This window comes from Elgaria multicarinata, chromosome 4 (genome assembly GCF_023053635.1).
Source record: "Elgaria multicarinata webbii isolate HBS135686 ecotype San Diego chromosome 4, rElgMul1.1.pri, whole genome shotgun sequence".
In the NCBI taxonomy this organism is placed as follows: domain Eukaryota; kingdom Metazoa; phylum Chordata; class Lepidosauria; order Squamata; family Anguidae; genus Elgaria; species Elgaria multicarinata.
This window is the reverse complement of record NC_086174.1, coordinates 108,875,980-108,901,304: the sequence shown is the minus strand read 5'-3', so window position 1 is coordinate 108,901,304 and position 25,325 is coordinate 108,875,980. Positions and strand designations below refer to the sequence as shown.

At 41.4% G+C, this 25,325-nt stretch overlaps 1 protein-coding gene across 5 annotated transcripts in view; it reads left to right on the top strand.

The window, feature by feature from the left end:
* The window catches only part of MYO6 (myosin VI), a 153,836-nt gene that overhangs the window by 90,190 nt on the left and 38,321 nt on the right, over window positions 1-25,325 (top strand). For all 5 annotated transcript variants that reach the window (XM_063124932.1, XM_063124931.1, XM_063124930.1 and 2 more), the window contains exons 13-20: window positions 2,106-2,263; window positions 3,843-3,934; window positions 5,056-5,128; window positions 7,062-7,189; window positions 8,066-8,161; window positions 9,749-9,922; window positions 14,822-14,860; window positions 21,244-21,337. In XM_063124932.1, coding sequence (XP_062981002.1) covers window positions 2,106-2,263; window positions 3,843-3,934; window positions 5,056-5,128; window positions 7,062-7,189; window positions 8,066-8,161; window positions 9,749-9,922; window positions 14,822-14,860; window positions 21,244-21,337 — 854 coding nt within the window. The remainder of the gene's footprint in view (window positions 1-2,105; window positions 2,264-3,842; window positions 3,935-5,055; window positions 5,129-7,061; window positions 7,190-8,065; window positions 8,162-9,748; window positions 9,923-14,821; window positions 14,861-21,243; window positions 21,338-25,325) is intronic.

The window sequence follows — 25,325 nt, the reverse complement described above, 5'->3', positions numbered from 1 at the left end:
CAAAGCTAATCCAGAGTGACGGCAACGTTTCTTGAATCGGTATTGATCTGGCTTCATTTGCAGTCCGTGGTGTTGTCACATAGCCAAATTTGAATTGCTATGTGATAAGGTCACTGTCCCTACAAAGAAGGCCAACTGGTATGGTAAATGATGTGGACGCAGCAGGCAGTCCAAGCTTCAAACCCCAGTGAGCTCGTGCCCCAAAGTCAAGCTTTTGTGGATCTTTTCATGAAAGACTTCGAACCCACTGCAAGGCACCCTTTTTGTGCTGAAATTTTGCCTGGAAGGCATTTGGCTTCACACTGAGTGAACACTTCCTGGAACAGCCTTTCCTTTGTCAAGTCATTTCCTTCTCTTCTTTCATGTTCTCCCTCAAGATTTGGTGTTTCCGCATAACCTTTTCTACTTCATCTTTCATGCTCTTCCACTGACACCTGATTCCATCTGCCCAACCTATCACCCTACTTACTCTTTTCAAATCTCTAATCTCTGTTTATGTCCCCACAATCCTTGCCTTGTCTGTCTGATGTAGAATGTAATCCTTCTGGGGTAGGTACTGTGTCGTTCGTACCTTATCTGTGGTGTTTTTTACTTCTGTAAAATAGGTAAACATGGTTTCTGGATTTTTGTGACTGTTTTATTGATTCCTGTGCTGTTTAATGTTTTGCATTATATTGTTTTTTATCCATTTACATATTTGTATTGCATTTTATACTTTATATGTATATTTCAGTTTTTTAACTGTTTATAATTTGCCCAGAGAACATTCATTATTGGGTGGATTAGAAATGTAAGAAAGAAAGAAAGAAAGACACTAGTAATGGATATTGAATTATAAAACTTTATTTTGTGGGCATGCTTCATCCTGCATGATTTGTTATATTAGAACGGATGCAAACTGTAAAAAAGTAGAGAGCACTAAAGTAGTTAATGCAATGCTGCGGAAGAGCTGTTTCACATGTTACCAAAGAGCTTAACTAGAGTGGCATTCAGTACCTGTCAGTCCCACCCAGCCTGCGTAGCCCCCTTGGATTCCTCCAGGGAGCAGGGTGTGGCCTACAAGCCCCGCCCCCCAGAGGAATCCCCACTGATATCTCCGATCTGTGAGATGATGAGCAGGGATCTCCCTCTGTGCCACCCCCTCTCCCAATTGGGGTGACGAGTGGTGGGATACTTGGCCAGTGCTTGGAGGTTATGCAAGAGACCAGCATGCTACTTTCTGCTCTTCCCTGTATTGTAAGGAAGGAAGGTGTATGTTCCCCATTATATGGATGCAGCTCTCATACAATTCCAATGGAAAAAGCATATACAACCTCTTTAGAAGCCAATTCACATAAAGCCATGTTTTACTTAACTACCTGGGTAGTGCCTTGGGGCTGTTGCTGAACTTACAGCCAGGCTGGGCTCTTGGTAAAAGTGCTCTTTGTGCGAACTGGTGCCTCTATGTGGTGGTGCGAATGTGGCTGCCCCAATGTTCTTGTTGATGAAGGCACTGTCCAGTCCACTCTTACAACGATATCAGGGCTAGTGTGTTTACATTACTAATGTGGAGGCACCAATGGCGACTTACTGCAAGCCCAGCCTGGCCACAAAATCATCACACCTTCAAAGAATAGGACCCCCACACACACTATTGATCACTGTTTCCAGATCAAGTGCAAAGGCAAACTAGGTTCACACTGGTGAAGAATAGACTATCTCTGTGTCTGATGCCTTAATGTGTGGCTTTACAAAGGCTCTAGCTTGTTCTGACAGTAAAATTATGATCATGTTGCCCTCTGGCCTGGCAAATGCGAGGAATAGGGCCTTTTAAGTGTTGCTTCCACACTTGTGGAATTCTTTCTCTCAAGAACTCAGCTTCCCACCACCACACACCTCTCTTGTGAAATTTAAGGGGACTCTAAAGTATTTTTTTATTATTCTATTCTGACAAGCTTTTTATTAATTTTGTTGCAATGTTCTATATATGTTTTTATTTAATGCTGTTCTTATTATACATTGTTTAATTGTTTTTAATGTTTTTACACAAGCCCCCTCAAGGTCTTGAGAGGGCTTGTATAAAAGATGGGGTAGAAAGAAATAATAGTCATTTTCTTTCCCTGCAGGGTACCGTTGAAAGTAGAACAGGCGAACAACGCACGTGACGCTTTAGCAAAAACGGTCTATAGCCACCTCTTTGACCATGTAGTAAACAGGGTAAACCAGTGTTTTCCCTTTGAGACGTCATCTTTTTTTATTGGAGTTCTGGATATTGCAGGTTTTGGTAAGTGTTTTGTATTTAAATTTTTCAAATTATTCACTTTTTATTTTTACATTTATATTCTACCTTTCTTCAGTCATGGAACTCAATCAAGGCCGTGTACGTGAGGTTCCCTTGTGGCTCCCAACTAGGCGCTGGCTAGATCCAGACGTGCTTAGCATCAGCATGGCAGCTGCATCATGTACTCTGGGACTGTGCTCTGGGACCTAATCAGTTACCTTCATTCCTGCCACTGACCATACATTAAGTTTACAGTTGTTTAAAGATGACATCAAATGTGATGTCAGGTTACATAGATAATTCCTGTGTGCGTCTGATGCGTACCAAATTGATTCAGAAGAAAATAGGACAAGGCATTATAGTGGCCTGTAATTTGTCACATGCATGGCAGACACATTTTAATACCTTCTAATTCTGTCCTAATCGTATGTGACTGTAAGTCCTATTGAATTCAATGGGGCTTGCTTCTTAGCAAGAAGGCTTTAAGATTGGCAGAGGGACACATGGAAGAATGTTTTGCTGCTTGCTGCTAGTGTTGGAGTTTCCTCTTCGTTGAAATCCACTTGTCTTCTATCTAACTTAGAAGCTAACTTCTGCCAATGTCACATCATAATCTCGCAGAGCTGCTGAGAATATCTTCCTTGTATACCAGGCTCAATAACTCTCCTTATGAAGCTCCTTTCTGCTAGATATTCCCCAGAAGCTGGGCTGAGCTTCTCTAGTATAGCCTTGTCAGATTGAGTTTAGCTTTGGTAGCAGTGAGAGGTTCTCTGAAGTTCTGGGTCTCATTTCTTTTCCTCTAATTCAGCTTGCATTTTAATTTACATTTTAAGGGTTGGATGGAGCCAGAGTCCAAGTTCATAAAGCCTGGGCACTTTTCCAGACCAATCATAGGTGGTGGTGGTATTTAAGTTGCAGTAATGCCTCCTATCTATAAAGTGCTCATGTGGTTAGGAAGTATTAATCAAAGATAGCCAAGTTGTGCTATCACCATATTACAGATGGAGGTGAGGATGCCTGAGCTTGAGAGAGATCAGCAATAAGTCCTTGTAGACACCCAGTAAGTTCATAGCTGAGTTGAACCAAAAACTTCCTGGTTCATAGTTCATGCTTTCAATATTTGTGCTATACTGGCTCCTGTGTATGATACATGTCAAGTGTAACAAAAGCTGGTGTCAAATCTAAAGAAATACAGAGAGTAAGGCATTCTCATTAAGCCTCAGATAAAGCTATAATTCTCAGGATGGGTGGGAGGAATGGGATCCAAATATGACTCAGTGTGTGCAATTAGTGTATGCAAAGTTCACCCTTCTGAATTGCAACTGTTATATGGAAGAGCTGGGGTAGTATACAGTGTTAGTCCTGCATAAAGTAGACCCATTGGAATGGATAGGACATTACCTAGTTGTGTCTAACTTAAGTTTCATTTATTTCAATGGGTCTACCCTATGTAGGACTAACATTGGATGGATATACTACCTGCAATGTTGGAATGCTATGCCTTCACATCGGATAAAGTTATAAGTATATTCTGCAATCTGGCTTTTTCCACATTAAACCTGTTCATCACTTTGTTTTACAGAGTATTTTGAACATAACAGCTTTGAACAGTTTTGCATTAACTATTGTAATGAGAAGCTGCAGCAGTTCTTTAATGAAAGGATTCTGAAAGAGGTAACTCAGAACATACCGTGCAATCAACATGATTAAGAAAGGATCTCCCTCCATGAATAGTTTGAAATAATTTCCATCCATTATGCTGTAATAGTGATTTCAGTGAGTCTTCCCTGCTATTAGCTGTGTAGGTCTTCAAGTGATTGACGCAACTCTGCTTATAAGAGTGAGTTTCTTCAGTTTCAGAGGATTTTGATCATCCCCAGAAAAGTTACATATCTCTATGCAAGATAACCTTGTTATCTTACATACCTCTTATATACATAACTTCTCATCCTTATGCAGTGACTTGAAAGTCCTCCTGTGAACACAGGCAGAAGAAGCATGTCAGAATCAATCTCATTGTTTGCCTAGTGACATTTAGGTCATAACGCGTAATCGGAAAGTCCTATAGGTCTTGAAAAAAGTGAAGGCGAACATGGAAAAGTACCCCAAGCCTCCCTTGCGCTAGTGTGAATGACAGCTAGCTCAACAGAGCCAAAACTGGCATTTCTGGAACAGAACAAGTCATTGTTGCTCTCAGAAGGGAGCTCTGCTGATCTGTCCTTTCTGGAATCATTACATTCTGAGGTTGCTCTAGGAAGTGCTACCTTACCATTGTGCTAGTGTTCATTCCCACTAGTGCAACCTGATCAGTGCTGGCAGACTACCAGCTTCGGATAGTGTCCAATAATATTTTTCAACTTGTACTTCTGGCACTGCAACGACGGGATCCTTTGAATAGGGTCAGCGTCAAAAGCTATTGCTGGAGCAATAACCTCCAGCAATCTGACAAAGGCAAGATTGTTCAAGATACTGAATCATCATGTGGCAGAATAAAACAGATGAGACTGGAGGGTGTTCTGGGTGCCAGAAAAAATTAAGACTGCAGTGTTTAGAAGCTCAAACAAAAGTGTTTTAGCTATTTAATAACTGTTTTATGCCCCAAAGTTCAAATTCTTTTAAGGCTGAGCAATGGCACACCACTAGGAACTTATTGGGCCTTCTGTTGAAGGATCGGTTCGAGTGGAAATAATTACAGCCAAGTAAAAATAATGACAATGGTGGTACATACATCAACCCCTACATGAGGGACATGCGAAACTGGGCAATTAAGCAAGATTTCATTGTTTCTATTATAGGAGCAAGAACTTTACCAGAAAGAAGATTTAGGCGTCAATGAAGTACACTACGTGGATAACCAAGACTGTATAGGTACTCGTGTTGAATATTTGTACTGGGAACTTTTATTTGTTGCGGTTTGCAGTGGAAGTTAAACTGTGCAAAACACAGTTTGTACTAATAGTGATTTGCACTTACATCTGAATTCAGAGACCGTTGACTGTCCACAGTCAGGGCTGTCACTTTGCCTGCAGAAGCTGCTGCACCATGGAGACAGATTGGAAATTGAAGGAATTTTCAAAAGAAGTTTGTGACATGGGGAGGTGTGGCGGGGAGGGTGGAGAGTTCTGTTGCTGTCTCAAGAAAAATTTGCCTGAAGTAGCTCTCTTGAATCATGATCAGAGTTGATATGAGAACATAAAAGCTGACTGGCTGGAACTCACTTTGAGGACTACCGTATTTTCCGGCATATAAGACGACTGGGCGTATAAGACGACCCCCAACTTTTGAAAAGATTTTCCTGGGTTAAAAAGTCATCTTATACTGGGCGTATAAGACGACCCCCAACTTTTGAGAAGATTTTCCTGGGTTAAAAATAGTCTTATACGCCAGAAAATACAGTAGTTGTTAAGGCAGGATATGAATTGAACAAAGGTAATTAAAAGCAGCTGACGTGTACAGTTCTAGTATAGATGTCTAAAGGCACTTCTAAAGTTCTCCTTTTTCCTTGACTCTAGGACCTTGAGGATTCTTAGGTACACTTCTGTGAATGATATCTGGAGATTATTATTTTTTAACTCTAATTTTAGACTTGTAAAAGTTTTATATTATATTTTATCATGTTGCTTGTGTTTTATGGTTTTAAATGTGAATTGCCCGGAGAGCTTTGGCTATTGGGTGGGATAGAAATGTAATAAAAAATTTAAATTACCTTGCATTGTTTAGTTTAGCAGCAGTTGGTTTTAGGATATATTAAGCACTGTAGTTGAACTAGGCAAATTCATTGACCTGGTTTGCATGATCAAAATAAACCACCATGGCTTAAATAAATTGTGGCATGTGCAGGACTCAATTTCCATAATCACTGCCCAGACGTGGTTTATTGTGTCATCCGAACCCAGGCGACACAGCTTATTGGAGGGAGAAACAACCCTCCAATAAGTCATGGGCTGATGTGGGGTTATTGGATGCACCCGGCATATGCTGTGATTTAAATAAGCCATCATGGCTTAAATAAGCCACTGTGGCTTATTTTGATTGTACGAACTGGCTCCAAAGAATTGTATCCAGATCTGCTGTTTTCAAAACGGAAGGGAACTGAGTCAGATCCAGTGAAGGCCCCTGCTCTGATAACTGGATGTTGTTCCTGCAGGGAGAAGGAGGTGATTTCCACCATTTCTGCTCCTCACTGTAGCCCCCAGTGCCCACTTCCCATTGTCCCTCCAGAGCAGATTTTTGGGGCCATAGGAAGATGCAGCAATTTGGCATTCTATTTGTAATATATTAAAACTATCATTACATCTAATGAGCAGGGATTTCTTTTGCAAAGTTCTGGTTATCCTAGCGATAAGTGGCCAACTTTGTATGTCGCAGATAATTAATTTAACATAGTAAGAAGTTCTTAGCACCCATAGCATTGTGGCTTTATCAAGAATTAGCGTTTTCACCTTTTGTTAGCTCTCTGTTACCATTTGGCCGTCTCTCTTGAATTGGCCCATGTTATGGAGTTCTCTACCTAGGGAGAACTTCCAGGTTACCTCTTCATTATAGTTTCTTGGGTTCAAGGGGCCTCTCTCACTGTTGACTGCGGATTGTTTCTTAATAGCTATTGTTCTAGCTTTTTTTTGCATTTTTCAAAATGTTTCTGTATTTGTTGATTTTTATAATGGATGTTGTTTTGCTTTTTAATGCTGTGGCTGTGAATAGTCTTAATAGGAAGGAAAGGGGGAAACGTTTTGTATTGTTTGCTAAGGTTTTCGTCACTGCGGATTGTATATTAACTAGTGCATTGGCTTCTGTCTCACAGATTTGATTGAAGGAAAATTAGTAGGCGTTCTTGATATTTTGGATGAAGAAAATCGCCTTCCTCAGCCAAGTGATCAGCACTTTACTTCAATGGTACACCAGAAGCACAAAGATCACTTCAGGCTCTCAGTACGTGGTGTGGTTTTTTGTTTTTGTTTTTAAATAGTGTTGATGTGTTTTACTTTTGAAGTTAAACAATGTCAAAAATAAAACAATTGTATCTCTCAGATTGGGTTGGATTCTTTTTCTGGTAGTGTTTGCTGTGTGACAAAACTCAATGATGCCACCGAATTTTGTAATGAAAATCCTTGGTCAAAACCCATTCATTTGTAATGCTTGATGCAAGGCTGGATTGCAGTCTTACGAATTTGTTATTAATTTTGGAACTGTTTTTGACCTTTTAAATCAATAAACTGCCTGGGTCCAGGGTACCTGACTTTTCTTATATGGGCCTACCTCCACCTCTCCAAACTAGTGCCCCCTAGTGGCCATGCTGGGAGTTATTGGAGTTGTAGTTCAACGTATCAGGAGGGCACAGGACGGGGAAGTTCGGCCTACCTGTTCACTAAGATCTTCTTCAGATGTCCATTCTTTGCTTCTCTGTCTTCTTCTTGCTGCTAGTTTTTCTTCTACAGTTTAAGACTCTTCTTTTTCAGAGGCCATTTGAGACACTTTGATAAGGCATTATGGGGTTTATCCATTGCTGGTAGTATTTGTTTTGTTACTTCTTTTAAAATGTCCAATGTGTGTTTTGTGTCGCTTTTTGTTTTGACCAGAGGGTCGCAACAGTGTTTGCTTTTTATTATTATTGTGTTGTTGTATTGTTAAACTTTATTTATTGTTTTGATGATATATTTTATGTTCAGCAGTCTGATACCTCTGTGGAAAGTGGCACGTTAAATATCGTGTATTAAATTGTTGGACAGTAAAGAGAGTAGTTTTATATTCTGTTTTCTTTTCAGTTTTTTCTATAGCTTAAATTTCAGTTTTTCTTCTAAATTTCAGATACCCAGGAAGTCTAAACTGGCTGTTCACAGAAATGTCCGAGATGATGAGGGCTTTATTATCAGACATTTTGCTGGAGCAGTATGCTATGAGACGGTAAATGAACTGAATTTACTTAGTACATTTAAAGCATTTCATTTTATGTATTGGTTTTTTAATAGCTTGCTAATAAACTGCTAAGTAGTGGATCACTATGGTCATGGTTGAGCAGATGGACTATATTCAGCAGCATAGTGAAAGGCCAAGAAGGTTATATTTATATACAAACTTATTGCTGAATTAATTTCATTTTATTGAGCAATCTGTAAGCGTTTATTTTTTTCTGATAATTTGTATTCTGCCTTTACACCCAATTTTGGATCCACAACATAACTAACAAATGTAAACTATTATACTTCTCTGGAAATGAATTTGAATATTAAAATGCCAATTAAAACACTTCAGAGCACATTAAATCAAATACTAAAGTCTTGTGAAATAGAAGCCTTCATTTGCTTTCTGAAGGCAAGTAAGGAACTAGCAGTGTGGATTTTCACCAAGCATTACACAAAAAGAGTGCCACCACTAAAAGGGCCCAGATCCTTGTGGATTCCAACTTCTGCTCAAGACCGCACCAGATAATTGGAGTGCTGAAGAGGCTCCATTGAAATCAGGCCTTCTCTAGTTTATTGCATGGTTTTCTGAGAGCAACTAGTAGTCCCTGAAGAAATGATTTACTTATTCAGGTAAAATAAATGTTGCTTTTGGTTTATTAATAGAATGGACCAATGAGAATAAACACAGTGGGCCCATTCAGAAGACACCTTAAACCATGGCTTTAACCACTGTGGTTAAGCCAGAAAGCCAGGCCATGTTCAGGAGACACCTTAAACCACAGCTTTAACTACAGTGAATAAGGCTTTTTGCTTTGTTCACCATGAACACATGGTGAACACTTCTGAACACAGCCCAGCTTTCTGGCTTAACTACCATGGTTAAAGCCATGGTTTAAGGTGTCTCCTGAACTGGGCCAGTATTTCTAACTATCAAAGGAGTGAAATTCTGCAGTGCCTTTTAAATAGTCATAGGAACAATGCTTTTTTTCTAGTGGTTTGATGGTGACCATGTTGAGGCATGACTTTGAGGAGGACATCTGGTTCATCCAAACACTTAAATTAGGTGTGGGAACCTGTGTCTCTTTAGATGTTGGTAGACTAGAACTCCCATCATCCCTAATGATTGGCCATGCTGGCTGGTGCTGATGGGAATTAAGAGTCTAAAAATATCTGGAGGGCTACAAGTTCCCCACTCTCAACTTAGATCATGCTTTCCTCTAGAGCTTCTCACCCAACTTCTGAGATGTCCTCTTTTTGCTCATTGTGAGCAGTTGCTTTTCTGTTTGAGGAAGAGTAGTATCTTGGGGAAGTGCAGTTCAAATTTATGATCTCTTTACTTTTCCATGAAACAATGTCTTCTGTGGTTCTATTCTTGGAGAATGAGAATTCTTGTACTTCCTTTCTGGCTCCTCGGAATTAGTCATTTGATAAGATACTGTCAGGCACATGTGTGCAGACCGATCAGAAGTGGTTCCATATTTGAGGAAATATGGAGATTTGATCACTGATGCCCTGTTCACACATGCATGTTCTTACTTGGACAAGTGATGACATAAGACATGTGTGAGTTGCCCTTTCTTTTCCTCAGACCCAGTTTGTGGAGAAAAACAACGATGCTCTGCACATGTCTCTGGAGTCCCTGATATGTGAATCCAAAGATAAATTTATCCGGCAGCTCTTTGAATCCAACACTAACAACAACAAGGACCATAAACAAAAAGCAGGAAAACTCAGCTTCATCAGTGTCGGAAACAAATTCAAGGTATGGCATGAGAAACATACTGGCTCTACAGGACTGCTTTCCAGTTTATATAAAAACAATTGGACTTTAAGGGTAGTGAAACAACATGTCACCTCCATGTCTTCCCCCTTTGCTAGTCCAGCCCTAAACATATTTACTCAAAAGCAACTCCCAGTGATTTCAGTGGGATGTACTTTTCAGTACAGATGCTCAAAATGGCAGCTTTAAGCAACTTTTTGATATGGCTGGTGTAGCTCGTGTGCTCTAAACTCTGCAGTAGTGAATGGGGGCATGTTTTCAATGACTCTGCTCTATCCTGTTGTTCAAGCAACCTTTTTCCATACCACGGAGATACTGGGGATTGGAGCACTGTTCTTCTGGTGCATTCCTTCTGTCCACAATCCTCTTTTTGTCGTCAGTGTTCCAGCTTCGGATCGTCTGTGAGATCTCTGGATAACTCTGCTCTGTGCATTCCGTTCACACGTTTCTCTACCTTACTGCTGCCCCTGGATCTTCTTTTACAGCAGGGGTGTTGAACCTCTTTCATCCCAAGAGTTCAAAGCTCTCGGGGGCCACATTCCGGTGATAGGTGGGGTTGAAAGCAAAAGGGGGTAAGGCCAAAGGCAAAAAGGAGTGAAGCCAAAATACCACCACCACCATATTTGAGCTTAAAGCTCTTCCTTCCAGTAACTAAGCCTTAGGAGAGGTATTTCAACCTGTTAGAGTGGGGAAATACAGCTGTACAATTGGTGGTCAGTGGAAAGGGGTGTGGCCATCTGGGGAGCCCCATAGGGCCACATTGGCATCTCAGGCAGGCTGGCTCCTGGGCCTGAGGTTCACCGCCCCTATTTTATAAATAATGTGTGCAACTCCTCCCCCCTTTCTAATCTGTCTCTGCACTATTCTCTGCTTCTTGGCAGACTTTTTGATCACCCACTCCCACTTGCACACATTTCCACCACCCTTCCTTTCTGTCTTGCGGCCTGGTCTTGGGCCACGGCTGCCCATGTTGCGACTGGGATATATTACCTGTTGCATGGGTATGGATATATTACCTCTTGCACGGGGAATGAATAATTGTCAATCAAGAACCTGTATTAGTTAGTGCCTTAACTATAGAATCTGTATTAATTGCAGATGCTGAATCAATTTCTTACCAAAGCCAAATGGTAACTTTCCTACAAAAACTTTACTTTCTGTTGTACAATTAAGCTTTGTACTTTTGAAGCAAGCCCCTCAGTTGACAGAAACCAGCTCTAGACTGTAATGTGCTATTCCTGGATGTGTAAAGCATTACCTTTTGTTCTAGCCTAATAAACGAATTAATGACTTTGACAAAAGCAAAACTTCTCAGGAGCTGGGCATTCCCTTTCTCTTTTTTCCTAATTAACTGTAGTATCTGATGCTTTTCCTATTCTTTTCCTTTTGTTCTGAGCTTTAAATCTGACCTCTGTACCTTTTGCTCCTCATATGTTAAGCCTTCTCTGTTTTTCTGCTTCCTTTTCCCATTCATCAGTTTTTATTTTAGTTGGCTTTTACCAGCTCAGGATGGCTGGAGGGAGCTATAGGGAAGTTGAGAGGAAAAGCAGGCAAAGGCAAACCCGAGGGCTGCAGGTAAATGTATCACCTTCGTGGACTCATTATTTATCAAACTGCTGTAATTTCAGCCGGAGCTCTTATTTCCAGCACATCCATTCTGCTTCATGTAACACTGGGGAAATATCTCTATTCCACAGCAGGGTTTTGATTTCTGTACTGATCTTCTGTATTAAGCACCATGAATAAGTCTGTGCAGAAGATTTGGGAAAGCCTGTAGCTCAGTGGTAGTGCACATGGTATGAATGCCCAAAGTCCCAGGCTCAATACCAGGCATCTCCACATACGGACGGGAAAGACTCCTGCTGCTAGTTGGTGTAGACATTATTCCTGAGAGAGATGGACCAGTGGTCAGAATTGGGATGAGGCAGTTTCCCATGTTTCTGAATGAGAGAAGGGGCTTTCCCAAAGCAGAAAGTGTACATGCATTGCAGACATGGGAAACACAAGAGGAGGGTTTCGATTCCTGATTTTCATGCAGGCAAGTAAATGAAATTTAAATCTGAAATTGAGTTTTAAAAGCAGGGTCCAAGACATTTTGGCTTAGCGTAACCACCAGCCGGTACTTGAGATTGCCACCAAGCCTTCCCCTCTCTCTCCAAATCTTCTTGACCGGGATGGTAACTGGGGTGGGAGAATGGCAGTGTCAGCCTGTGTCTTTGTGCCAGGCTCAAGAAGAGAATGGAGGAGGAAGACTGGCACCACGTCTACCTTTGGCAAAGCCTAGCATGCAGGGAGGGAAACTCAACATAAAATTGCCCTGCCCTCTGAGCTCCGTGCAATGTCCAGTGATCTCTGTGGAGGAGAAGAGGATCTTTGCAGCAGGTGTGCCAGACAGGTGACTGGACTTGTGAATCCCTCATTAAAGCTAAAACTGGACCCTTCATGAATATGCATTCTGTACTTTAAACATCATCTTAGCAACTTGTACCAACAGACCCTTATGAATGAAAAAGGATTTACTGAAACCCATCCAGCTCCTAATGTGTTTTGCACACAAGTCACTGCAGGAGGGGAGTACCACATAGTTTCCTCACCACTGTGCTCCTCCTTAACCAACTGCCCTCCCTCCCACTTAATCCACATGTTGTTAAGGCTAATTTAATAGCGTGGATCAGAACATCTGTTTTCCAGGTGTTAAGTGGTTGAACAGCTCACATTAACCCTGATGGTGTTAAGTGGTTGAACAGCTCACATTAAGCAAATGGGTGACATTCTCCCATTATGTACAAAGGTAGTAACCAATTAGACATCCACAAGAGACGACCTCTGCTTTGTAGGTCTCTTAGAAAAGAGAAACATTTTAAATGTTAAATCCATATTATGGCAATAACTTCATTAGGCCAACACGAAGGTCACAGAATAGGATGGAAGACCTTCTGATACTTCCATAGGACAGTATCTACGTAACACTGACCTTGCACTAGCAGGGATGACTGCTAGAGTAACAGGAAGCTAGTGCTTGATAACTGGAAAGTAGCCCAAACTTGTGCTTTTGGAATGGGACAAATCAGTAGAGTGAGTGGAAGACAGCTCTGCTGACTTGTCCTATTCCAGAAGCACTAGTTTGAGCTAGGTTCAGGGCTTGTGCTATGAAGTGTTAGCTTCTTGTTGCATACGGTCATTAACGTTAGCACTACATGGTTGTGACTGACAGCAGCATTGGATACTGCCCTTAGTATAGTATGGTATTGCTGCTTCCTCCCAAAGATCCACATGCACTTCAGTGGGCCCTTCCACATGTGTGGTTGTAATTGAGTAATATTTGGCCGCACCTCCATAAATGCTGCTACTATTGTTGATTATTTATATCACATAGTAATTTGACCCAATGTTTTCCAGAGTAACATGCAGTAAAAACAAAAAGGCAGATTCCTGCCCCAAGGAACTGTTGTTGTTTTCGTTGTTGTTGTTATTAATATTAATATTCATTTATAAAGTGCCATCAATGTTCATGGCGCTGTACAGAATAAAACAAAACAAGACAATCTGCCATATGGCTTACAATCTAAAGTCACAGTAACAGACAGGAGGGAGGGGAAAAACCAACCGGGGTAGGGGGCATTAAAACTAAAATATAGACTAGTATGATCACGCTATGATTGAAAAGCTTTCGAGAAAAGAAATGTTTTCAAGTGAGATTTAAAAACTGAAGTGCTAATGGAGATTTTGACAAATGGTTAAGGGTGGGGATCGACAGGAAATGTGCTTTTGCAAGTTGGAAGACATTGGAATCTATTCATGTGCAGAAGCTCTGTTGCTCCAGAAGATTTTGGATCTGTCTGCTTGAGGTCTAGTCTAGATAAATAGCAAAACTGTTCATGACAAAACTGTTCCTGGATTGAACAACTTCAGGCTGTAGGTAGGAGACTTAATGTTCAAATGGTTCCTCCATAGGGAGGAAAAAGTCCTCCTTCCACATAGAAAACAAAACGTATTTATTTACTGCACATGCATGTTGCTTCTCCACCATTAATCAAGCCATGCGCAGATTTTATTAATTAAGAATTAGAACAATAAACAATTGTTAAAAAAACAAACCAATTCAGTATAACTCCTGTTTTCAAAATCAAGAATTGACAACAGAAGCTCTCGAATCTCAATTCTCAAATGTGTGGCAGAATACATGAGCTTCAATCTTCTGAAGTCGAACAAAGAAGGTGCATGACAGGTATCATCATAAAAAGACAGGCTTCATGCTCTCGCAGTCCTGCATCTCATGTGCAGGTAGGGCTCGGCACAGCTTCACCTAATGACTGTAATGGCTGAGACGGGGAAGGATTTCCTTAAAATATTTGTGGTAGACTAGATATCCGGGGAAGGATTTTGGCCTAGCTTTCTCTGTTATGCTGTGACAACCTCCATTGGCCATGTTGTCTAGAGTTGCAGTTCAACATGGAGTGCCCCAGGCTAGGGAAGGCTGTTTATGTCATACTGACTATCTTGGAATAGTTCCTGCCCCTGTGCATTCTCCCACCTGTAGATTGACCATATGATGAAACTTCTGGCTCTGCCTCAGCTTTCACATTTGCCCTACTTTTCCCCTAACACCCACTTTACCAGTGAGTATTTCACTTCCAGTTTCATGGCAAGGCTCTAATTTCGTTTCGTTACTAATGTTCAGCCAAGAGTCCTAAGTGAAGCTGTTGGTTTGCCATTGAGGCAGTATAGACCCTATGCTTATGTTTGCCTTTTCCAACTCCATTTGAGCAACTTGTGGGCGCAGAGAGCAAATGCTATGTGATGCATGCAAATAGTGATGTTTCCTGCTGTGTGCTTAATTGCGAGTTCTCCATATTGATGCAAATGGTTTTGCTTTTACAGACTCAGCTAAACCTGCTGCTGGAAAAGCTCCGTAGTACTGTAAGTAAATGCTCAATGCAGATTCAGTGTCTTTCGTTGTAAGCTGCCATTTATTTGTATCTCAATGCTAAATCAGTTATAAATTTCAGATGGTTCATTGCAGGAATGAGTTTACTGCATTTGTAAAGCTGCATTTGTTAGTGAGACAAGTGGCTCTTCTTGCAGCTCAGAAGTTCCATGACCTATCTCAACTTTTTACAGCCAAATTTCGAATGAGACTTTTTTTTAAAAAAAATGTGATAACCTTTCTGAGAATTGATGGTACCAGCATACTCGGCTTGGCAAAGGTTGTCTTCAAAATGCATAGATTGAAAGTTGCCAGCATAGCTGAATCCATTTTTTTAAAAGTACCATTTATGTATTTTTAAAGTATGATCATGTGTCAATTCACTGAGTGCTTCTGTGCTCCACCAAAGTATGGCAGAAGACTTGCTTGCAGCAGATTACCATGATGAAAGTGGAATCAATTTATCTGCTATGTTCTTAGAAAGTACTTACTATTGTACATGCTCAAAATAGTGCATGTGGTTCTTAACAAGCAATTTTAAAACACATGCTTGATCTGGGTATATGCCAGAGGGAGCTCCTGGTAGACTGTGGCTCTGTCTGGTGGCTTCCCTAACTTGGTGCTTTCCAGTTGTTTTAGACTACAACACCCATCATCCCTGACATTAGCCATGTTGGCTGATGCTAATGGAAGTCATTGTCCAAAACACCAGGTTGGAGAAGGCTGGGGTATACCAGTATTACTAAAACAGCATGACATGGATTGACTGTGTCATGTGAAACAACATCTCAAGACGTTCATACTAATGTACCCCATAGAGTCTTAATAAGCAATGACTTTGAGTTCATAGTATTCAGGTTATCCAGGCATTCATTTAAGAATTTTTGATATTGTCCTCCTAGAATCCTTTGCAAGCACAACACATGTATATAAGCCAATAAGCTACTCTGTGTATGTGTGTGTGTGTGTGTGTGTGTGTGTGTGTGTGTGAGAGAGAGAGAGAGAGAGAGAGAGAGAGAGAGAGAGAGAACATACTTTAGAAATAGCCCAATACTATTAATTCCCAGTTTGGTGCATCATAGGGTTAACTCCTCCCACTGCTCAGGATGGGCAAGGACCGTGTCCCCAGGCTTTTTGCACTGGTTCTGGCCTCTGTGGCTCCTACCCAGTTCTTTCCTTGCCTTTTGCCATGGGACAGAGGTTCTTCTAGTTTCTCTTTTAACAGATTCTCTTCTCAGTCCTTCTTATTCTCTCAATCTTTTCCCATCTCTTATTTGAACAAGCCTTAGAACTTTTTTCTTTCTCTCCTTACATTCCCCCCCTCTTATTCTCTTCAAAAACAAGTGGGTAAAAATGCTTTCTCTATCCTTTTTTTGCTCTTCTGCTTTTTTGCCACAAGATGTCCCCAACTAACAAGAAGAGCTCCAAGCCAGAAAAAGGAAAAGAGAAGTCGGTAACACCATCTGGACCCAAACGGCCTCTCACAAAGCTCCACCCCCACTTGATATAGAGGAGTGTCTGGTCATTGCTGTCTCTGGTTGTGAGGAGTTTAATGTGAGGAGTGCAGGCATGGCCAGTGCCTGCACCCTACTGAAGCTGCCCTAAAGCAGCTGATAATCCCACAGCACAGCAGAGGTGGCTCAGAGTAGAGCCTTTGTTCAACTGGAACACAGGATTGTGCACCCTCTCCACAGTTCCTGACCTAGCTGAGGCTGACTCCAATTGTGGGATGGGGGCTGAAGTGGGAGGAGGCCAGGAACTGCCCAATTGTGTCTTGCCAAGAACCTGTTCCATTTCCTGGGACTGTGTGGCCTGCATTTTACAGTGCGTGCACAGCCGTCCTCAGGGAGGAACCCATCCCTGTTACGCCTTCCTCTTCCATGGCACAATGGGCTAAGCAGCAGCCTCCTCCTCACCAAGATCAGGCCTTGTTCCAAACTATCCAACGATCAATTGAGCTGGAACAGGCTCAGCTCTGTGAACAGAGAAGGGGGCATGAGAAATGCAGGGAAAGAATGTCTTCCTCCAGTTGTTCTTCTGCTTCCCCACAGCCTAAGGGGAAAAAATGAAAGAAAGTAATTAAGGCCAAATATTAAAAATGTTTCAAGAAACCTAATCCACCCTCTTCTTTTCCTAATTTGGCATCTGACCACTGTCTCATGACCAAACATCATAAATTTTCCTAAGGACAAGGACTCCCCAGTTAAAGAATGTATTGAAAACTATTGAAGCAACGTTGAAAAAAAGCCTTTGGGGCTTTGACGCCTTGGCTTTTGAGGCTCTGTGGCTTCTTTTTTTTTCTTAGCCTTGCTAGATCATGGAGGCATATCTCCATGTCCTCTTAGCTGCATAACCCGAGAGGTCCCTCCGCTTCTCTTACAAGGGGCATCACTATCAATACAGAGCAATGCTCTGCAGCCTGACATCAGCATTAAGAGTCTTCTCCAAGCTCATGTTGGCAGTAGTAGCTCACCTCAGAAGCAAGGCCATTCACATTTAATCTTATCTGGATGACCTCCTTTTGAGGTACCCATCACTGACCAAGGCCTGTGCAGATCTATGGATCCCGCTGTCTTGTCTCCAAGACCATGGGATCTTAATAAATTTCAAAAACAGCCACCTCCAGACAGACTTGCTAAGGCCATCAGGTAGCAGAATCCCTACTTCAGGTGCATGCTTCTTATGTTTTTTCCATAAGTTCTGGGTCTCATGCTTAGGGATCTTCCCATGGCCCAGTTATACTCCAGACCCCTTTAATGGCTGCTCCTTCATTTCAGTCTAAAATAACAAACCTTGCATCAAAATCACTGTCTCAGTCAGAACATCTCTACTCCAGTGAAGAGCACCACAAAACATATCAAGGGGCACACACATTCAGGAACCACGTCGCACAGTTGTTACAATAGACACCAGCCTAGAAGGATGGGAGGCTCACTGCCAGGGCTGTCCCATCCAGGGGCTCTGGCCTCCTGAGGTAAACCACCACAGTACAAACTGGTTGGAGTTATAAGCAATCCGTATTGCCATCAAAGACGTAAGAAGATAAGAGCCATTCGGGATCAGACCAATGGCCCCTGTAGTCCAGCGCAGTGGCCAACCATCTGTCAAGCAGGAACCCACAAGCAGGACATGGGTGCAACTGCACCCTCCTGCCTATATACTGGGGTATATAGGCTTACACTGTGTCCAGCAAACTATTCCCAAAATTAACCTTCTCTTTCATGGAATGTAAGAATTTGTTTCATCCTCTTTCAACCATAATCCTTCTCATCCTTCTGGGTGAATCTAGCACACATTAGATGTTAGAAGGGCCATAAAAAAAAAGTGTCTTAAGAGAACTGTGAAACTCAGATGTTCTGATTCCTTGCTTTGTTTCATCCTACAACCTTAGGACAGAAGGCTTCCTGTGCCACCCTCACCAAGTGGCTCAAGGCATATTTTTTCAGCCTCGGAGGTTGAGAAACTCCCTAAACCCACACACATGATAGCATGTTCCACCAGGGCCGCAGCTGCCTCAGGAGCTTTCTGTACTAATACACCCTTGGCGGAGATCTGTAGGGGGCCTGCTTTGCCCTCATACCACACCTTCACAAGTTGAACAAATACGCTTCTGTTGAAGCAGCCTTCTGACTTGGAGTGTTATAACAGGTCCTTCCTCAACTTTAGGGACAGCCTGGTTTAGGGCCTGCCCTATGGGAATAGTAGCTTCTCTACATCCCATGATGGATGTCTCATCACACCAGATGGGAATTGAAGTTGGGTACTTACCATGAAGTTTCATTCTGATTCAGTGCTCAGGAGATACCCATACGACACCCTTAGCTGGCTGACTAGCCATTCTGATACTAGTATTTAGTATGGTTTTCTCATAGTGTGTGCCAATCCTGATAGAAGAGCTCTTTTCTTCTTTACCATTAGTTTTTCTCTGTCTTATCCTCATTACATTAATGGCTCTTCAATAACTGCTGTGTCTAAATGCTTGGCTAAGAAAAAAAAACTGTCTGGGAGAAGCCATGGAAGCCAGGACCAAGGCAAAAAGCCTGGTCACATTTTCCTTGCCTGTCCTGAGCAGTGGGAGGAGTTAACCCGTCATGGATGTCTCTTGTGCACCAAATCAGAATGGAACTTCACAGTAAGTACCTGACTTTCCAATCTGTGCTGGGCTTTGAATAGATAGTTCAGAGTGGGCTGCTGCCTTTTCAATCAGTGACCCAAAGTGGCTCAATTCAAGCAGCCACTTCAAGAATATCTGAAATAGTACACCCAGCTCTGTTGAATACTCTAATAATGATGAACAAACCCTGTGAAATAACAGAAGCTGATTTAAAACATCTTGCCTAGATATAATGTGCACTTCAAAATCAGATGAAAACACAGGAGGTGAAAAAGTGAGATTCTAGAGGAGGAATAAATGTTCTTTACACTCTTGGATTGTATTTTGAAAATAATGCTCATTTACTGCAATTTGGTTTGCTTTTTTTATTTGGTCCCTAAAGGTGTCTGGAATAAGTGTCTGAGAAATTCTGTCAATAAATTCTACATAATTAGAAGATCATTTAAGAACCCCTCAGAAAAACCTTTACGCCAAACGTGTCAATTCATGTTTTTATTAAATGCAGCCTTCACACATGAATATTTACTGGCTCTTTTGGATAAACGTTCATGGGTTGATGGAATCTGGACTTCTGCAGACTCACCACAAAATGCCTTACTTCGATGGCATCTGCTCTAATTAAGATCTCTACCTAGTAATCAGGGTTTTGAACAAAGAGTGTTTTGCCCTCCCCCCATTTGACAGACTTTTAGTGGATCATAGTGATAAATCCTCCCCCATATCTGTAAACTGAACTAAATTAGAAAAATAGTTCAGTTTGTCTGAACCCAGTTTGCACTCCCTAGGGACACCAGGTGCCAGGAACCCTGGGAAATGTAGTTTCTCAAGGCACCTGAGTGTTTTGGATTTCATGCATCGAGGAAGCAACATGTTTTTGCCACTGCCAGGTCAGATGATTAGGAAGGAGAGAGGAAGAAGTTCTTCGTTGCTCAAATGCCAATCTGAGTAAAAGAAGTAATATATGAGAGGAAGATGTTGAACAAAATGTGTATTCAGGATGTAACCTTCTTGGATTGTGCAATATTATGAAGAGGTGCACCAACAAAATTGTGGGTGCTGGATTGTGCCATCTCATATGGGTTCCTACTTAGCCCGGACTCCTCCTACAAGCCCAGGGCTGATACTGGAGTTCTCTCTCTCCTTACTTTTAGGTTTGGTAGTGGGCTACTTACAAATAAAGGTGGAAATAGGTAAATTGGGATATAAAAGCAAAGGAGAAAATGTATGAGGAACATAATTGGAGGGATAAAAAGTGTAAAGTGCAATTATTTTATAAGAGCCTTCTGGTCTGTTCTGGCAAGACTAAACAACTTCACATACATTTCTTCTGAATTTGGGTTTACTGTATTAGAGAAAAAAGAGATGGTGGTGTATTATTTTTTATTGCACAAGTTTTGAGGAAAAGCAGCTGGTGGTAAGAAGAGGGATAGAGCCTGGGATGGAATGGGGCTGGCTCTAGCAACTGTTCCAAATTCTCAAATGATTTGGTGGCATATAGAGGTGTACAGCTTTTAGAAGGTACTAAAAGGAGCAACAAATCTTTTCCAAGGTTTGCCACTCCCACCCCTCTCTCTCTTTGCACAAAGATCAAAACCCTGGTGAAAATGCCAATATGTATGGCACAATGTATATTTGTACCAATACACATATGCATGGCACAAGAGCAATTCAATTTAAATTCGAGCTGTGCACATAATGAGCTCTCAAAATTCTCCATCCTATTTGTGGGCAGAGAAATTAGGAGGAAATTTTAACTGAATTTCTCCAGGGGGAGGAGAAATTCTCCCACAGTTTCTCGCAAGTAGAGTTCATTATTAGCAGGAGTTGTAACACAGCTTATTTCCCCTTTCCTAAGGGTTTTGTGGGGTGGATGATTGGGGGTGGGGAAGTCACACCAGCAGTAACTGTGCTGACAGCTTGGCCCCCGTTTTACATTCTTCACAATGTTCCATACCTAGCAGGTATGCTCCTTCCGGAGTATTGTGGGGGAAAGAGAGTGAAGGTGGCCACTATATAAAATGTATTGAAGTGTAGGAAACTACAAACTGCCAGAGAGATGATTGTGCAATGAAAGATAGGGCACCTGTGCCCACTCCTCAGCTACAATTAAGATAAGCACAAGAACCCTGAAGCAAATCCATAAGAATTTCTCTGAAATTTCTTCTCCTTTGAATTTCTTTTCAAAAGCAGTTCCTTTGGTTTTACTCTTAAATGGCGCACAGATACTTTTATGATGATACCAACCTTCTGGCTTTCCAATAGGGGTCTAGCTTTATTCGCTGTATCAAACCTAATTTGAAGATGACAAGCCACAATTTTGAAGGTGCCCAGATCCTTTCTCAGCTCCAGTGTTCAGGTGAGTTGGTGTGTCTTATTCAGAGTTCCAGTAGGACTATTGTCATTGCATGAAAGGATTTATGCAGAGTTAACACAATAGTGTTTTAGATAAGACCTCCTTAATTGGAGGAGAATTATTATTATTATTATTATTATTATTATTATTATTATTATTATTATTTTGCTCTGTCAGTGCAGCAAGATTACTGGCATATCAATAAGCAGCTGATAGTACTGATTCTTAGTTAACAGATTTTTAGAAAGATGTCAAACTTACATCTAGTTTCTCTGTAAGCATTTAATGTAAAAAGAAAAGAGAACCTGGCATTCCATGTACTTCAAAAATTAATGGGAAGGATCCAACAGTGTGCTCCTGCTAGTGTTAATGAAGTTGAACTAATATAAACTAACACATGTGCTACTTACATTGTGCAAGCACTGATTTAGGCTAGTGTAACATCATTAGCGTTCGCACTGGGACTCCGGTGGATTCTACCCAATGACTGCAATAAAAAGGAAACTTAAATATAAGCTTCTGAGCATAAGAACATTATACATCACCCTTCCTCAACCTGGTGCCTTCCAGATGTTTTGGACTTTAACTCCCATTTGTCCTAGCCAGTGTGGCCAATGATCAGGAATCCTGGGACTTACCAGGTTTGGGAAGGCTGCAATTCACTAATTGATTAGACAGAGACCATCACATTGTCAACACCTGAGCATTTCTGACATCAACTTTTATATTGCGTCCCCCACCATTGCAAATACTGGATTCTGCTTCAATTACTGCACTATGGGTACCACATTATTCATCTTCCATGCAGGAGCAACTTTATATCCGCTCTTCCTAAAGCATTGGGGGAGAGTTTTACAGTAGCGCAGTTTTCCACCAAAAATGAAGGTGGTCTGGGTCGGATAATGTATGCTACCAATACAGCCCCTAAGATCTTTAGTGGCGTGCTCTACATTCACAGATCCAACTTAGAGTTCTTGCTTCCTACACCAGCTTAAATACAAGGTGCCAGGGAGAGAGAAGAGCTGAGTGACAGTCACTGTTGGTAAATATTACAAGATGGTAAAATCCTGCCTTTCTCTCTCAAGCCCCCTCTGCAGTTCCTCCCCCACTCAAAACTCCCCAAAAAACCCCACACCAGAATATCATACTTTGCCCTGTGTCTTACTCTACACTCATTTCTGGAAATCCACTTTTGAGAGACCAACACAGGGAGATGTGTCAGGCAGCTCAAAAGCTGCCTGTTGAGACATGGGGATGGAGCTACAAAAGCAAGGGAGTAGATAATCAAAGGTATGTGTTATGACAGGGAACAGTGTAGGCACACTCTAATTTACTGTGATTTCTGTGAATTATGGAGCTAGTTTCCCTTGTAAACAGTTCTTATACCAAATCCCCAAGGTACTCAGAGGGAAACTGTTAAAAAAAATCATTAAATCAGGGGTGTGCATATCTCTGCATGGTTCATTGCCAATTGCTCTTTTTGAAAAACAGATTATGCTAATAATATTAAGGAACATTTTTTTTTGGTATTACTTAAACATAATGAGTCCAGGTATGTCTGTCTGCCAGTGGAATTGCTGGCAAAACAGATTTTCTCTCTCCCTATGCACGCCGGCAAAATTTGCTTGGGGTCTTGGGACCCTCCAGAGCGAAGTTGTGGAGGAGTGCACAGGGTGGAAAGGAAGGGAAAGTCCTGTTCCATGAGTGGAATTCATCTCGTGTGACATTAGGTGTCACTCAAATATTTTATAATTTAGCTTGCAAGCTTTGATAAGACACTTATTCGTAGGAAACCATAATCACCTCAAATAATTTATGGATACATTTCAGGTACTGTGGGTTGGGTTCAAAAGTTCCTTTCCTCTTACAGAAAGAGCATTTGGGCAGTATCAATGCTGCCTGTCCGTTAGTGGGACTTGCTGCTAGCACAATGGGAAGCTTGCAGTTCCTGAAAGAAGCAGAAACGCTCATTTCTAGAACAGGGCAGGTGAGCAGCGAGCTCTGCTGACCTGCCCCATTGCAAAAACAAGCATTTCTGCTCATTTCTAGGCTTGATTTAGGAAACGCTAGTTCCTGTTGCGTTCGCAGTGTGTCCGACTGATGCAACAGAAGTAGCAGACACGCAGCAGCAGTATAGGTTATGGCCATTAGAACCAATCCTGAGAAATTAGTGGTGTTTTGATTTATGCAACCTAAGGCTGGGATATTATGTATACTTACCTGCAAGTAAACTCAGTTGAATACAGTGGGTCTTCTTCTTCTTCTTCTTCTTCTTCTTCTTCTTCTTCTTCTTCTTCTTCTTCTTCTTCTTCTTCTTATTATTATTATTATTATTATTATTATTATTATTATTAATATAGCTCCATCAATGTACATGGTGTTGTACATAGTAGAACAATAAAATAGCAAGAACTTGCCACATAGGCTTACATTCTAATAAAATGGTAATAAAACAATTAGTAAGGGAAGGGAATGCACCAAACAGGCATAGGGGACAATAAAACTAACAGTATAAAAGTAAGATCAAAATAAAGTTCTATATTATTATTATTATTATTATTATTATTATTATTATTATTATTCTGCATAGACGCAAGATTGGGCTTCATGGCTGCAACTGTTAATGTACCAGATTGGAACTTCAATTAACATCCATCAATGTTGTCCCACTGGAATGTATAAAATTCAGCTGCCAGTTAGTAATAGAGCCAGTCAAGTCTCCCTCCCCCTTTTCATTATTCATTTGTGTACCCAGCTCAGCCTGGTTCTTGATCTACCTCTGGGCACACCATGCATGTGAAAAGAGTTCTTATCTCATTATTTAATTTTAATTTTTTTTATTGGTGGTTAGTTTTTTAATGTGTGTTGCTGTTGGGACATGGGTTTCTAATACATGCCTTAAATGAATAACTCAATCCTATACATGTCTATTCAGAAGTAAACCCTGTTGACTTTAGTCGGACTCATAGCCAGGTAAATGGGATTGCCTTCTAACACAGCAATTCTAAGTGGGCTCAAGGAGTAAAGCAACAGATTTGCCGCCTCATCCCAAGTAGAGGCAATTTTGCTGGGCTTTTCAACCTGATGGTTCTTTTTATTTTAACACCCACCCTACCTGGAAGCACTGGGGAATCAGGTACACTTTTGTCAGTGTACCTAAGCAGTCTGATTCCGGCTCCTCACAGTGGAATGGAGTGACTCCCACAGTATTCTGTTTTGGGGATTTCCGCTTGCTACAGCAACTAATGGAGTTTTCTACAGGCAGAACTCGGCTCATTGGATGGGCAGAGCCTCTCCCCCATTCTCCACCTGGCAGAGCGCCTCTCTGCTAGTTGGAGGGCCCCTCTGCCTCACCTCCATCTCCCCACCACTATGCCAGTTGGCAGATCTGGGGGAAAGGCAGGTTACTTTGACCATCTCTGGCAGCATGAAGGCAGTGGTTTCCACTAGCCCTTCAGTATCAGATGGCAATTTTGCCAGCATGTATAATTTAAAATTGCTGTCATATGGGGAACTAATAGATGTGAGTCAGAAAATTGAGCAACAGACCTGATTTAAAGTCAGATGACTTCAGTTTGTCCTGAAATAATCCTTATTTCCCATTTCCATTAGCTGCCGCCTTGGCTTTTCTCTTAATTTTCTGGTAATTTTAGCATACCAGAGGGCCTTGAGGCTTTAAGCATCTGGTTCATTTTGGCAAACTTCCCTATTGCTTGTCATGTCAAGTTACATTTAAAGTTTAATTTAGCAAATCAGTCGCAAACACTTAACAACTTTGCTTTAATTAGGGATCTATTGACGCCGGTTTTGGCTGATAATCTGAAGGCTTGATGGCTCTTGGCAGTATTGTGAGGGAAGAGGGTGGAGCGACAGTAATGAAGTTGCTTATTTCTGTGTTATTCATCAACTACCGTTTTGTTTTATAGGGCTCTATTTTTATCTTCTGATTGAGGAAGAAGCGCATGTAAAAAAAAGTTTAAAAATGCTAAAA